This window comes from Pseudophryne corroboree, chromosome 3 (genome assembly GCF_028390025.1).
Source record: "Pseudophryne corroboree isolate aPseCor3 chromosome 3, aPseCor3.hap2, whole genome shotgun sequence".
Taxonomy (NCBI): domain Eukaryota; kingdom Metazoa; phylum Chordata; class Amphibia; order Anura; family Myobatrachidae; genus Pseudophryne; species Pseudophryne corroboree.
This window is the reverse complement of record NC_086446.1, coordinates 653,281,417-653,298,058: the sequence shown is the minus strand read 5'-3', so window position 1 is coordinate 653,298,058 and position 16,642 is coordinate 653,281,417. Positions and strand designations below refer to the sequence as shown.

General features: G+C 45.9%; 1 protein-coding gene across 1 annotated transcript in view; it reads right to left on the bottom strand.

Annotated features, from left to right (window-relative positions):
* ZNF365 (zinc finger protein 365) overlaps positions 1 to 16,642 on the bottom strand; it is a 175,405-nt gene that overhangs the window by 32,091 nt on the left and 126,672 nt on the right. Inside the window, exon 3 of the mRNA XM_063961817.1 lies at positions 13,505 to 13,685. Within this exon, the coding sequence (XP_063817887.1) occupies positions 13,505 to 13,685 (181 nt within the window). The remainder of the gene's footprint in view (positions 1 to 13,504; positions 13,686 to 16,642) is intronic.

Genomic DNA, 16,642 nt, shown 5'->3' with positions numbered 1-16,642 from the left:
TCCTGCGGAGCCGCTATTCCCCATGGTCCTTTCAGGAACCCCAGCATCCACTAGGACGATAGAGAAAGGATTTACCGGTAGGTAACCATAATCCTATTTTCTTTTACATCCTAGAGGATGCTGGGGTCCACATTAGTACCATGGGGATGTACCAAAGCTCCCAGAACAGGAGGGAGAGCGCGGAGGCTCCTGCAGAACTGATTGACTGAACTTCAGATCATCAGAGGCCAAAGTATCAAACTTGTAGATCTTTGCAAATGTGTTCGACCCAGACCAAGTTGCAGCTCGGCAAAGTTCTAACACCGATCCACCCCGGGCAGCTGCCCAGGAAGACCCCACTTTACGAGTAGAGTGGGCCTTGACAGACGTAGAACACGGCAAGCCTGCCGTAGAATACGCATGCTGGATAGTGAACCTGATCCAGCGAGAGATCGTCTGCTTAGTAGCAGGACACGCAATTTTCTTGGGATCATACAGGACAAACAGAGAGTCTAATTTCCTGTGACGAGCAGTCCTCTTTACATAGATTTTCAGAGCCCTTACAACATCCAAGGACTTTCATGAAATTGAGGAGTCAGAAGCCAATGGCACCACAATAGGTTGGTTGATATGAAATGCCGACACAACCTTCGGAAGAAACTGCTGATGTGTCCGGAAATCAGCTCTATCTTCGTGGTAGATCAAGTATGAACTTTTACAGGACAAAGCCCCCAACTCCGACACACATCTAGCAGAAGCTAAAGCCAACAACGTGACAGCCATCCACGTAAGAAATTTGACCTCAACCTCCTGTAGAGGCTTGAACCAGTCTGATTGGAGGAACTGCAACACCACATTAAGGTCCCAAGGCACCGCTGGCGGTACAAAGGGAGGTTGGATATGAAGAACTCCCTTCAAAAAGGTCTGAATCTCAGGGAGGGCAGCCAATTGTTTTTGGAAGAAAATGGATAGGGCCGAAATCTGGACCTTCACAGATCGCAACCTCAGGCCCATATCCACACCAGCTTGTAGGAAGATGAAAAACAGTTGAAACTCCACCGCAGGAAATTTCTTGGACTCACACCAAGATACATATTTTTTCCAAATTCGATGGTAATGTTTAGACGTTACTCCTTACAGGCTAGGAATAACATTGTTCGGAATGCCCTTCCAAGCTAGTATCATGCGTTCAACCTCCATGCCGTCAAACGTAGCCGTGGTAAGTCTTGACAGGCGAACGGCCCTTGCTGCAGCAGGTCCTCCCAAAGAGGCCTCGGCTCTTCTTGCAGTAGATCCAGAAGATCCGCGTATCAAGCCCTTCTTGGCCAGTCTGGAGCAATGAGGATCTCTTGAACCCTTGTTCTCCTTATGAGCTTTAGAACTCTTGGGATGAGTGGAAGTGGGGGAAACACGTACACCGATTGGAACACCCACGGAGTCACTAGGGCGTCCACTGCGACTGCTTGCGGGTCCCTCGACCTGGAACAATATCGCCGAGGCTTCTTATTGAGATGAGAGGCCATCATGTCGATCTGGGGTACGATCCAAAGATCTGTCACCTCCTAGAACACCTCCGGATGGAGGCCCCACTACCTGCTAGACTTAACACTGCTGCTCTGGCTCCAAAGGGCAGTTCTCTTTAATCGAAGGTGATTGCCTGTTGCACAGCTGCACTAGGCTGTGCTGCCCTGTTGCCGATCCTCTCTGAGTATCCCCTGCATTCGCCCAGTCTTTCTGCCTACCACCTGTCACAGCCACTGGTCCTGCGTCTGGACTTGCTGTCCGTCCTCCTCCAGAACAGCAGTGCAAGCACCAGGACTAGGGCACGTCTAGACACAGTTCCTCCACCTCAGGTACCCAAGGAAAAGAGCGGTTCATCTACCTTCATCCTACGCTTCTTATAGCTAGAGACTCTTGCTGTCTCCACCACCTTTTACTGCTAGTGGATATTGCTTACTCCTACTGCATCTGCCCACAATATTTATAGTCTGATAGGTGCTTGCTGGCTTGCCATACATTTGAGTGACAGAGAAAACAGCAACAGAGGGGGGTAAATAGAACTGCCATACATTTGCCTTTTTATTCATAAACAACATTAATTCACATACATTTGCACACTGCCAGCCTATCACTGACATTGTAGGGTAAAAACCATCAGCAAGGTAGAAAGTACGCAGGGCTTATTTACATGAACATCCCCCCACCTCCTCCCCCTGTTAGCCCGGGGATCTTTAAATAATACCGGTGCTCTATATGGGAATGCTGCAGGTAAAAATAACAACAATAAATAAGTGATGTGATGTCACTAATCACATCTGGTAACCACATTAGGTCATCTTGAGAAAGGAGGTTATCTCTGAAACATGTTGATGACAAAGTGCTGCGCGGAGGAGACAGGACGTGTTTGATCATTGCCTTACCTTAAGCTTGAGGCTGTTGCCGGGTTCATAGAACTGGGGCACCCTGGGGATTCCCAGCCACAATGCACAGCCTCTTCCCAGGGAGGGTACGACTCGCTCTGTTTCCCCTTATTTTACTGTTTTATCTATGTGCATTTTATGGTTGTATGTATAAATCCTTTTTGACTGAGATCAACCTTCTATGTCCTGTATAATCCCTGAGAGGTCAGGGTCACTGGCTCAACACTTGCTAGACAGCTGTCTGCTTTGAAATTGAAAGATACCGTTATGTGAAAGCGTCCAGCTTATTAAAGCAAGTGTCGCTTCATTGGGAGAATATTGCAATTGGGTTGAGGTGTACCTAGAGATATAAATCCTGCCACTTGTGAATATTTGGATATATAGCTTACGGCTCACCATTTATCAACAGTTTATGTAAAGGCAGCGCTGTGGTTTCTTTTCCCATTTGGTTTCTAATCAGACAGAGGCGTTCGTTCGCACCAGTAATTCAGGTATGAATTAGGCCCCTAGTACAATATGAGTGGTGTCTTGCTGCATCTGCGATGCAAAAGACGGTATGCTGCACCTCTCGGAGTGGCTTAGTTGAAGAGGGCATCTCGCGCAGTATGGCATATTTAGGTTAGCTGTATGAGGACACATCTTTAGAATATATCAGCAACTAGCACTGAGAGGATGCAAGAGAAAACTGTCTATTCTGTCTTGGCATACAGAGGACAGTAAAATGAGCCTATGTCTGCACCTGGGGGGTCATTCCGAGTTGTTCGCTCGGTAAAAATCTTCGCATCGCAGCGATTTTCCGCTTAATGCGCATGCGCAATGTCCACACTGCGACTGCGCCAAGTAAATTTGCTATGCAGTTAGGAATTTTACTCACGGCTTTTTCATCGTTCTGGCGATCGTAATGTGATTGACAGGAAATGGGTGTTACTGGGCGGAAACAGGCCGTTTTATGGGCGTGTGGGAAAAAACGCTACCGTTTCCGGAAAAAACGCAGGAGTGGCCGGAGAAACGGGGGAGTGTCTGGGCGAACGCTGGGTGTGTTTGTGACGTCAAACCAGGAACGACAAGCACTGAAATGATCGCAGATGCCGAGTAAGTCTGGAGCTACTCAGAAACTGCTACGAGGTGTGTAATCGCAATATTGCGAATACATCGTTCGCAATTTTAAGATGCTAAGATTCACTCCCAGTAGGCGGCGGCTTAGCATGAGCAAATCTGCTAAAATCCGCTTGCGAGCGAACAACTCGGAATGACCCCCCTGGTTTCCTACTAGTCGTCATTATCACATGCACCCTATACCAAGTACAAAGCATTCACCTCCAAACAGGGTATTTTGCTTACAGACCACAGTTGTGTCAAAATTGCTCTCACTACAAACAATCCAGTATGGCCTTTTTAGTTGTAAGTTTAGATGCAATGGAAATGCGTGCCCTACTACATCAGTTACACTCATGTGTGTGAACTCACGAAATCATGCAGGATAATCTCTGTCAATAGTGAAAATTCAACTCTGCATCATCCCCAATATGTGATACTGTTATTACTGGCTTGCAGAAAAGTAAAGTAACTTCAGTGGTTTTGACGATCAACCCGACGTTCATCTGCGGTGATGTCCACTGAATTCAAAACTTGCCATGCCCGCCTCTTAGTAAATTCTGCCAATATTCATTGAAGAATTTGACTCAAACAGTAAGTCTTCATTACTCCAAAAAGCTAATCAATACCTAAAGTATCAATATTTACAATGTCCTATGACATTATTTTAAATCTACATATAGGGCCAAATTCAGCAAGGATCACAAAGCAGCAAAAATCGCAGAAAATGTGGAAAATCGCAAAATCTGCACCATATACCACAAAAACTGAAAAAAAAATGCAACTTCTGAGACGAAGCAAAAACTGCGTATGCACTACGAAAAGTAGGCTTGTAGGGCATACTTGCCTACCTGACCCTCTCCATGAGGGAGAAAATGCTCTGTTCCTGGACTTTCCTGGTAATGTATGATTGCCATCACCTGTGGTGAAACACCTTTCTTACCAATTAACTAGCTCACCACAGGTGATGGCAATCATACATTACCAGGAAAGTCCAGGAACAGCATTTTCTCCCTCATGGAGAGGATCAGGTAGGCAAGTATGGTGTAGGGAGCGTACTAAAGGGCTGAACTCGCAAAAACTACGATCAGGGGCGTATGCTGATGATCGGTGGGTGGTGTATTCGCAATTTTTACAACAGATCGCACATATATGGTTTGCAGTTTCTGAGTGACTACAGGCTTACCTTAAAATCTAGACAAGCTGACCACAGTTGTAGACTGTTCGATGTATACTACAATCATTGCTTCATTACACCCAGCCGAAGAAGCTCACACCTCAGACCACAACACACTTCATTCAGCTGTATTGAAACTTCTAAACATGTAAGGGAGCTTTAAACTCTGCAACACATGTTTCTTTATAAAATATATGTTAGTAACCTAATTGTTTTTACACTTACTAACAATCGAGGTTTGACAACCACACTATCTTTTAAAAGCATACGTTAATTAACATTTCCAATCATTTTGTTTTGTAGGATCTGCTTAATGTCTTTTAGCTTCATAACAGTTTTTTTTATGATTTTTAAGCAACCAACACGTTTTTTGTTAACAAAACATACCCACATACATTTGGTTATATTTTTTTATTATTATTTTTTTATATCGCTACACACACAAACATATGTTCAAGAACATAGGCCCGGAAAGTAGGTAGTGCAATATTTGAGGTTAAAACACAGTTGTTTGCAAAAATTGCAACATCAGAAACATGTAAGCAAAAAATGCGTAAAATTGTAAATTTATGCGCAAATAATGCGTATTTCTTTAGGTCTTCACAATATTTCCACATTTTACAAGCCCACCTTCTTTTTGTAACATTAAATTAGTGTTGCAGTTTTTCCGTTTGGGCGTGCTTTCGCAATTTTACGATTGCTTGCTATTTTTGCAAATTTGTAATTTTTACAATCCTTTCTGAATTGGCCCCATAACTCACAGTGCATAATAGTACACCAATCACACATAACAGCATTAATTAAAATGGATGTCACCTTTTGCATAGTCTCCCATCTATCTGGTAAATTTTGTCACCTTTTGCATAGTCTCCCATCTATCTGGTAAATTTTGTCACCTTTTGCATAGTCTCCCATCTATCTGGTAAATTTAGCACATCTACGATCAGCTTCCCTGACATGCGGGAATACGCCCAGCACAGGACTAGTCCGCCCCACATATCAGGTACTGCCCCACCGCACAAGTACAAAAGCATCACACAGCGGCAATGCTTTTGTACTGTAGGAGTAGTTCCCAGCCAGCACTGGCAGGGAGCTGCTCATCGCTGCCCGGGTCGCAGCATATGCGTGTGACTTCACGCAGCTGCCGCGGCCTGGTCCCCCCAATGGTCTGGGTATGCCTGAGTTGCCCGGACTGAGCCCCCAAGACGGCGGCCAAAGGCCGCCGACCCGTCCCCTCCCGCCCAGTGACTGCCTCTGCCTGTCAATCAGGCAGAGGTGATTGCAGGGCTAAGAAAGCCATCGGCTATCTGCCATGCGCCGGCGCACTGCGGCACCGGTGAATGCGCACCTCAGAACTGATCGCTTCAGGTCTGCATTAGCCCCGATGTGATATGCTCCTATTAACCCCCAACATGTAATGTCGGGCGGTGGGTGACAGACAGTCAAAAGGTGGTAGATAGTCAATAGGTCGACAGGGTCAAAAGGTCGACATGTAAAAGGTAGACAATACAAAAGGTCGACAGGTACATTATGTCATCAAGTTCAAAATGTCAACATGACAATGGTCAACAAATGTTTTTGTTTTGTTTTTTCAAGTTTTTACAACTTTTGCTGAATTTACTATCCATGTCACAAACTATTACCTTTAGTAACCTTGTGGCGAGTAGAGCGAGCCACCGCACCCGAAGCGAGCCCACAAGGGAACGCTTTTGCTACTAATTTGAATCATATATGGTTTAAACATATAAAATAACACCTAAAAATTAAGAAAAAAAAGTGTCAACTTTTTTAAATGTCAACCATTTTCATGTCGGCCTTTTTATCTTGTCAACTTTTGTACAACCTTTTTTATGTCAACCTTTTGACCATGTCGACATTTTGTACCTGTCGACCTATTGACTGTTGACCATATGGTGTCCACTTATTGCCTGTAGACCTTTTGAATGTCTATCTGTTAATCCACACCCATAATGGCATGTGGATAGGGGAAGAGTCGCATCTATTTGCAACATGGAGACAGCAGCACAATGGGGATTGTCAAAATCTGAATAATCCCTTTAATAACAAATAACACATGCAACATTTTTAAAGTCTTCTGTTTTCAACTTGCTACAACATGCACTAAATCCTGTATTCATTTGTATGCTTATGACCACGTAACAGGATGCGTTCAGCTTCCCGGATGTCAGGATGCCAGAGAGAATCCTGACACCACTCAAGAGACCGGTGCCGGTTCACCGACAGCCAGCATCCCGAAGGTGAGTATCGGGGTCCAGGGTTAAGGTTAGGGCCAGAGGTGGGGAGGTTTAGGCACTGGGGGTGGGGTTTAGGGTTAGGACTGGGGGGGAGCCCTAGACCCCAGAGTGTTAGCCATAGCCGTTGCCGAGTGTTAAGACTAGGGTAGGGGACAGGGAGGAAGGGGTAGAAATACTTACCACCTCTGATGTCAGGATCTTTAGTGTTGGGATGCCGCGGTTCACAATATATTTATCTTATGGTATGGAGGGATCAGTAAGAGATCCCGCCGCGTGGGATCCCAGCAGTCGGAATACCGACACCGGGATCCCGACCGGCACAATCCCGACAGGGGGGCGAGCGCAACGTAGGCCCTTGCGGGCTTGCTGCGATGCGGGCACGGTGCCTCGCTATGCTCGGCACACTAATTTATTCTCCCACTATGGGTGTCGTGGACACCCACAGATGGAGAATATGTCGGGATTGTGCCGGTCGGGATCCCGGTGTCTGTATTCCGACCGTCGGGATCCCATCCGGCGGGATCTTGACCACATCCCGGTATGGAATACCTGCTCTTTATACTAACTAAATGTTTTAAACATACATATTTTATATATATATATATATATATATATATATACACTGCTCAAAAAAATAAAGGGAACACTTAAACAACACAATGTAACTCCAAGTCAATCACACTTCTGTGAAATCAAACTGTCCACTTAGGAAGCAACACTGATTGACAATCAATTTCACATGCTGTTGTGCAAATGGAATAGACAACAGGTGGAAATTATAGGCAATTAGCAAGACACCCCCAATAAAGGAGTTGTTCTGCAGGTGGTGACCACAGACCACTTCTCAGCTCCTGTGCTTTCTGGCTGATGTTTTGGTCACTTTTGAAAGCTGGCGGTGCTTTCACTCTAGTGGTAGCATGAGACGGAGTCTACAACCCACACAAGTGGCTCAAGTAGTGCAGCTCATCCAGGTTGGCACATCAATGCGAGCTGTGGCAAGGTTTGCTGTGTCGGTCAGCGTAGTGTCCAGAGCATGGAGGCGCTACCAGGAGACAGGCCAGTACATCAGGAGACGTGGAGGAGGCCGTAGGAGGGCAACAACCCAGCAGCAGGACCGCTACCTCTGCCTTTGTGCAAGGAGGAACAGGAGGAACACTGCCAGAGCCCTGCAAAATGACCTCCAGCATGCCACAAATGTGCATGTGTCTACTCAAACGATCAGAAACAGACTCCATGAGGGTGGTATGAGGGCCCGACGTCCACAGGTGGGGGTTGTGCTTACAGCCCAACACCGTGCAGAACGTTTGGCATTTGCCAGAGAACACCAAGATTGGCAAATACGCCACGTGACAGTCTGGAGACGCCAAGGAGAACATTCTGCTGCCTGCAACATCCTCCAGCATGACCGGTTTGGCAGTGGGTCAGTAATGGTGTGGGGTGGCATTTCTTTGGGGGGCAGCACAGCCCTCCATGTGCTCACCAGAGGTAGCCTGACTGCCATTAGGTACCGAGATGAGATCCTCAGACCCCTTGTGAGACCATATGTTGGTGCGGTTGGCCCTGGGTTCCTCCTAATGCAAGACAATGCTAGACCTCATGTGGCTGGAGTGTGTCAGCAGTTCTTGCAAGATGAAGGCATTGATGCTATGGACTGGCCCGCCCATTCCCCAGACCTGAATCCAATTGAGCACATCTGGGACATCATGTCTCGCTCCATCCACCAAAGCTACGTTGCACCAGAGACTGTCCAGGAGTTGGTGGATGCTTTAGTCCAGGTCTGGGAGGAGATCCCTCAGGAGACCATCCGCCACCTCATCAGGAGCATGCCCAGGCGTTGTAGGGAGGTCATACAGGCACGTGGAGGCCACACACACTACTGAGCCTCATTTTGACTTGTTTTAAGGACATTACATCAAAGTTGGATCAGCCTGTAGTGTGTTTTTCCACTTTAATATTGAGGGTGACTCCAAATCCAGACCTCCATGGGTTAATAAATTTGATTTCCATTGATAATTTTTGTGTGATTTTGTTGTCAGCACATTCAACTATGTAAAGAACAAAGTATTTAATAAGAATATTTCATTCATTCAGATCTAGGATGTGTGATTTTAGTGTTCCCTTTATTTTTTTGAGCAGTGTATATATATATATATATATATACACCTAGTGACGTTAATACGTTCTTAATGTGTGTGTGAAACATGTACTGAACGCTGATTTGTGGATCTAATCAGGAAACTTTATGGTCGACATAAGAATTATTATTCGTGTCGATATCAGGGAGTAGCAACTGGGCAAAATAACATTTTTGCGACCCCGAGGGGTCTGAGGGAAATATCTATTAAGAATAATACACCCTCCACAGATATTACTACGTCTGTGCAACCGTACCATACATATATATACATACAGGTATAGCTTTCTGAAAAGCATCACATTATCATGCAATGTTTACCCAGTCAGATTTGTTGGTGCCGACAAGGTCACCCATATCCCATATATAATATACATCTACTGACATGTTGATACTTATTTTCATGAACCAAGTACCATCAGGCGTCGGCGGTGCCAACTGAGACATTTTTGACAGAGTACTCAGCCGTAGACATGCCGACACACATGTACTAAACACCCACTAAACACCCACCGACATTACACTGATTATGTTATGTCAGGGAAACACAGAAGACGTTTTTCAGCTCTATTACACCATATTCCTTATATATTGTGCTTTTCTTATACATATAACACACTAAACCACTGTGCCCCCCCTTGTTTTTCACTGTGATATCATCAGCAGTGCTTTTGGCAGGGTCAGCGTCTCTGTGAGGAGAAAATGGCGCTGTGAAAGCTAAGCCACGCCCCCTTAATGGCGCGCTTCAGCCCCGCTATTTTTTAGCTTTTTTACCCTGGCGGGGGTCTGTATACAGTGCCTATGCACTGTATACCTCTTGTGCCAGCCTGATATGGAGGTTTTATTGCTGCCCAGGGCGCCCCTCCTGCGCCCTGCACCCTTGTAGTGCCGCTTGTGTGTGGGAGCAAAGGCGCGCAGTGCGACCGCTGCGCGGTACCTCTGAAGACTGAAGTCTTCTGCCGTCTTTATGAAGTCTTCTTTGCTTCTTTTACTCACCCGGCTTCTTTCTTCTGGCTCTGTGAGGGGGACGACGGTGCGGCTCCGGGAACGAGCAGCTAGGATATACCAAGTCATCAGACCCTCTGGAGCTAATGGTGTCCAGTAGCCTAAGAAGCAGAGCCTTTGAACTCACAGAAGTAGGACTGCTTCTCTCCCCTCAGTCCCACGATGCAGGGAGCCTGTTACCAGCAGTGCTCCCTGAAAATAATAAACCTTACATAAAGTCTTTTCAGAGAAACTCAGGAGAGCTCCCCTGTTATGTGTCCAGTCTCTCTGGGCACAGAATCTAACTGGAGTCTGGAGGAGGGGCATAGGGGGAGGAGCCAGTTCACACCCCTTTTAAAGTCTTAAAGTGCCCATGTCTCCTGCGGATCCCGTCTATACCCCATGGTCCATTTGGAGTCCCCAGCATCCTCTAGGACGTATGAGAAACATACAATATGGCAAGAAGCAGTATGTAACCAATACAGTATGTGACAGCCTTCACACAGTATGGCAATATTGTACGTGACAGCCTTCACAAATAGAAACATAGAATTTGACGGCAGATAAGAACCACTTGGCCAATCTAGTCTGCCCCTTTTTTTACCATATTTTTATCTCAAACCTTATTTGATCCTTATTTCTTTGTAAGGATATCCTTATGTCTATCCCATGCATGTTTAAATTGCTCTACTGTCTTAGGGCCTAAATTTAGCACATCTACCATCAGTCACACAGACATGCGGGGGACGCCCAGCACAGGGCTAGTCCGTCCCGCATGTCAGGCCCGACTTCCCCGCACAAGTACAAAAGCTTTTGTACTGGAAGAGTAGCTCTTTGCCAGCGCAGCTCCTGCGCACTGGCAGGAGCTACTCGTCGCTGTGAGGGTCATCCCCCAACAGTCCGGGCACGCCTGCGTTGCTCGGACCGCGCCCCCCTAAACGGTGGCAATCGCCACCGGCCCGCCCCCTTACGCACAGCAACCGCCTCTGCCTGTCAATCAGGCAGAGGCGATCGCAGGGCTGAGACAGTCGTCGGCTGTCTGGCATGCGCCGGCAAAGTTCAGACCTGATCGGCTGCTGTGCAAAAACCAATCAGGTCTGAATTATGCCCTTAGCCCCTACCACCTCTGATGGGAGGCAATTCCACTTGTCCACTACCCTTTCTGTGAAGTAATCTTTCCTCAAATTTCCCCTGATCCTACCTCCCTCCAGGCGCTGTGCAAGTCCTTGTGTCTTATTGCTTCTCTTCATTTGAATAATGTTAGTTAAAACCCTTGATATATTTGAAAGTTTCTATTATATATATTGAGATTTTTTAGTCTTTCTGGGTATGTTTTGTGATGTAGGCCATGCACCATTTTAGTTGCCCTTCTTTGTACAGTCTCTAATGTATTAATATCCTTTTGAAGATATGGCCTCCAGAATTGTACACAGTATTCTAGATAAGGCCGTACCAATGACCTATACAGTGGCATTATTACGTCTTTCTTTCTGCTGCTGATTCCTCTCCCAATGCAGCCAAGCATCTGACTAGCCTACCTCATTGCTTTCTTACATTGCTTACCTGCCTTTAAGTCACCTGAAATAGTGTCTCCTAGATCCCTTTCCTCCTAGGTAGTTTATAGTATAGTGCCAGTAATACTATATTTAGCCTTTGGATTTTTGAGACCCAAGTGCATGATTTTGCATTTTGTGCCATAAAAACTGTAATTGCCACACTCTTGACCATTCCTCTAGTCTACCTAGATCCTCAATCATTTGTTTTACCCCTCCTGGTGTGTCTACCCTGTTGCATACCTTTGTGTCATCTGCAAAAAGGCATACTTTCCCTTTGATGCCATTTGCAATGTCACCAATAAAGATATTAAAAGCACTGGTCCAAGTACAGATCCCTGGGGTACTCCTCTGGATTTCACTCCTGTGAATGCACTCCATTTACTACAACTCTCTGTTTTCTATCCTGCAACCAAGATCTTATCCATTCAACAATCTTGGTATCCAAACCTAAGCTTTCGAGTTTATTTAGCAGTCTGTGATGTGGAACAGTCTAAAAATCCTTACTAAAGTCTAGATAAGCTATATTCATGGCTCCTCCTTTATCCATCACTTTAGTCACACAAATACAACTAGATGTGAAGTACAGTGAACCCCCTATACACCAGTATCTTAAGGTTATTGTTGAAAGAAAGGGAAAGGCATACAATTACAGTAGGAAAACAATAGAGACAGCAGAGCTACATATGATACAGAATATACAATAATATTGTAATTGGCGCTAAATTCAACTATACAGATCACAGCGTCTGGTAGGTAATAGCGCTGTATAACATGGCTCCTAGGAGAGGTATACAGGGAGACTGGACACAGTGTTCACGGAGACCTGTAGCAGTTTTTATAAATGGCTGCCATGGGAATCTGAGAGGGAGGAGGAGCAGCTCAGCGGTAGGAAGACCTCAGCGGAATAGCACCCTAAGCTGGGGAAAAGGGCCGGGGGGAAGAGTGCTGACCTCTTCTATGCTGATATTAACCACCAGGTTCTTTGAATAAATGCCTGTGCAAGAATAACAGCCCTGGTGGTCCAGTTGAGTCCTCGTCCCTAACCGGTGTCCACCACAGCACATCCGGTCTGTCTCCCAAGACCAGTGGTAGGACTGCTAGAAAAAACGTGGGCTCCCGCAAGCGGGAATCTGCCTTACCTGTCCACCCGTGTTCCGGCTGCATTACGGGGTCCTGCCGTGGAGCCATGCTAGCCATGTCCCCAGGTGCCGGATGTTTTTGGAGGAGTAGCGCTGGCATCCAGAGGACTGTATGTTAGTATGACAGGAAAGGCTCTGTCTCACCTCACCGCACATAACTGCCTCTTCGCTCCCCAGATGTTTATTGGCCCTGAGTGGCTGCTCAGTATAGTGCAGGAAGACATGGAAGAGCAGTAAGAAGAACGACTGGATTAGGGTTATTAATGGGGTTAGTTAGTAAATGCGGTTAATTTTTCTATAATTTGCACTACATTCTGTAACTTTCATCAGATAATGACTATTTTCTGATTATTCTGGTGACAATCAGAGAAAATTATTTATATGCAGAAAATACCTGATAATTGAATTATTTGCATATAGTAGTAATATAATTTCTTAACGTGGAAATCTATTAATTGAACCTATTGCTCTTATTAAGGTTATACTACTATGCTCAACACAAGTATTAAATGAAATGAACAATTGCTCTGGTTGTGTGCAGCTTCCTCAATTCTTTCTTCTGCAATGTTATCATTGATACTCATGTCTGCTGCCTATCTGGCTACAAGTACATTATAAGTATCCTAAACTTAATTGCTGTGACTGATATATCTGTTGCAACATCAGTAAACACTCAGACCTTGAATCTATACCACTGAATGAGCAAACGTCATCTAGTTGCCTACATTAAACGATCTCCCATGAAAGCATATTGTACATTCTTACCATAGCATCCCCAGCACTAGGCTGATTGTTTTTGATCTGTCGGTTTTGATAAAATTCCAGCTGCTTCTCTGCAAATTCAACTCGTTGAAGCAGGTTCTCGATAAACTGCTGGAGTCTCCTTTTTCCACGGAATTCTTTTTCGGCTGCTGCTTCCAGAAAGTGATTAATAGAAACCACTTCTCTGTAAGGAAACAACATATTAAAAAAATGTATAATTAAACCATAAAAAAATGACATTTTGTATAGGAGGGAAGACTAATGTTTTGCAATTCCTATAATGTCCCAGCAGCACTGTTAACACAGAAAATCATTCCTACGTTTCTCATTGCTCTCTGCTGTACTTGTAACTCATTTCTCAGTGCTCTCTACTGTACTTGTAACCCTTTCCTGGTGCTCTCTGCTGTACTTGTAACTCGTTTCTCAGTGCTCTCTACTGTACTTGTAACCCTTTCCTGGTGCTCTCTGCTGTACTTGTAACTCATTTCTCAGTGCTCTCTACTGTACTTGTAACCCTTTCCTGGTGCTCTCTGCTGTACTTGTAACTCGTTTCTCAGTGCTCTCTACTGTACTTGTAACCCTTTCCTGGTGCTCTCTGCTGTACTTGTAACTCGTTTCTCAGTGCTCTCTACTGTACTTGTAACCCTTTCCTGGTGCTCTCTGCTGTACTTGTAACTCGTTTCTCGGTGCTCTCTACTGTACTTGTAACCCTTTCCTGGTGCTCTCTGCTGTACTTGTAACTCGTTTCTCAGTGCTCTCTACTGTACTTGTAACCCTTTCCTGGTGCTCTCTGCTGTACTTGTAACTCGTTTCTCGGTGCTCTCTACTGTACTTGTAACCCTTTCCTGGTGCTCTCTGCTGTACTTGTAACTCGTTTCTCAGTGCTCTCTACTGTACTTGTAACCCTTTCCTGGTGCTCTCTGCTGTACTTGTAACTCGTTTCTCGGTGCTCTCTACTGTACTTGTAACCCTTTCCTGGTGCTCTCTGCTGTACTTGTAACTCGTTTCTCGGCGCTCTCTACTGTACTTGTAACCCTTTCCTGGTGCTCTCAGCTGTACTTGTAACTCGTTTCTCGGTGCTCTCTACTGTACTTGTAAGCTTTTTGCTGGTGCTCTCTGCTGTACTTGTAACTCGTTTCTCAGTGCTCTCTACTGTACTTGTAACCTTTTCCTGGTGCTCTCTGCTGTACTTGTAACTCGTTTCTCAGTGCTCTCTACTGTACTTGTAACCCGTTTCTCAGTGCTCTCTGCTGTACTTGTAACCCTGTCCCGGTGCTCTTTGCTGTATTTGTAATGGGAGGCAGTCAGTTTGCCGGCTGTTGGAATATCGACAGCCGCACGGAATCCCTCGGGTGGTAGTCCACCCACCTCCTGAGGGGGAATAGATTAGTGTGGCAACCTAAGCTTGCCACCGCGCTGGTAGTGTGGCGAGCGCAGCCAGTATTCCAGCTGCTGGGATTCCGACGTCGATCTGCTGACCCCTGGGATCCCAATAGCGGGCATATCATACCGATTCCTAGTCAAACTATCACGTTAAAAACTAAGGGGCAGAATTATGCGGAAGCCGATATTTTTGCGAACGGATATTGCTATTTTTAGCAAAGTGCATGCTCTGTAGCCAAATATACGCAACTCAAAGCAACTAAAGGTCATTTAGAGTTGTCTGCATCTCAGCCACATATCCATTTGCAGCTGAGTGAAAGTAGTTGTGCGCCTACTGTAGGTGCTTGCACATAAAATGATTGTGCCTGTAGATATGTGGGTTAATCAGAGGGGAGCGTAAGCAGAGATCCCTCTTACACCAAGGATAGAGCTGGTGCAAGTCTGCCATGATAGGTCTAAAGGCTACTTTCACAGGGCGGATGAATGGGGCGGTCCGCACACATACACAATGGCAACTCCGAATACAGACGAATATATGTATTTAAGCCCAGATTTATTAAGCCTGGTGAAGTGATAAAGTGGAAGGTGATAAAGTACCAGCAAATCAGCTCCTAACTGTTATGTTACAGGTTGTGTTTGACAAATGACAGTTAGGAGCCGAGTGGTTGGTACTGTATAACTGTGCAATTTATCACTCTCCAAGGCTTGATAAATCTAGGCCTTATCTCCATGACCACAATGTGGCCATAACTGCAGCAGAATTGTGTGCATCACGGGATCATGCTCTCTTCCTGGTAATCCTATTCTCAATGTACCAGCATGGAGCATAGGCATAACAAGTTATTCCAGGCATCCACAACTGGATATCTCCTGTCAAATTTTTTTTTTTTTTTTTTAAATGAGTCTACAGGAGTAATGAATACATGTGTATATATACACACAGTATAAGGTATATAGGGGCTAAGTCAGGTTGGATCGCAAATCGCAATCCAACCAGAATTTTTACATTCGCCCAGCGGGCGCATGCGCAGCGCCTGTCCTGCACATACGCCCGCACTTTCTGCGGGAGGGCTGCAGAAAATGCGATTGCCTCTGCCTGTCAATCAGGCAGAGGCGGTCACGGGGCAGGGAGGGTGGACAACGCTCCGTTTCCAGGGAGGAGATGGAGCATTGTGGGGGTGGTATGGCGTGGACGGTGGGTTGAGTCGGCCGAATGGGTGTGTGTCGTGGGCGTGATCACGGCGTCTGCGTGACGTCACACGCAGCCGCCGTGATCAGGGAGAAGGCGGCGGGTCTTCTGCGGGCGCAGCCAAGCTGCGACAGCAGGAGGCTTCCAGTATTTCTGCTAGCAAGCAGAAACTGCGATCACTCGCAATTTATGCTTGTTGAAGGGGGGGAGGCTCCGGTCAGCATGGAAGGTAGTCATGCCAAGCGATGGGCAGCCCCCAGCATGCTAGAAAAAAGATAGCATAGAATTTGCTATCCTTACTGAATTAGCCCCATAATCTTACTGTCTGTCTTACACTAGCACAGTGGGTGCTGAAGGGATGCCATTCCCACTCTCCTCATCCCCTCATAGCTCTCACTGGCTGCCTGACTCCCAAACATCACCATCCTTCTCCCCCATAGCATTGTCAGCACATGGAGCTAGCTACCCCCACCACCACCATCCATGACACCCCATCCTCACCCCCCGCCATGCCTTTATGGTTGGTTGTCTAGCAGACATTGCAATGCATGTACCTCTCCACACTACGG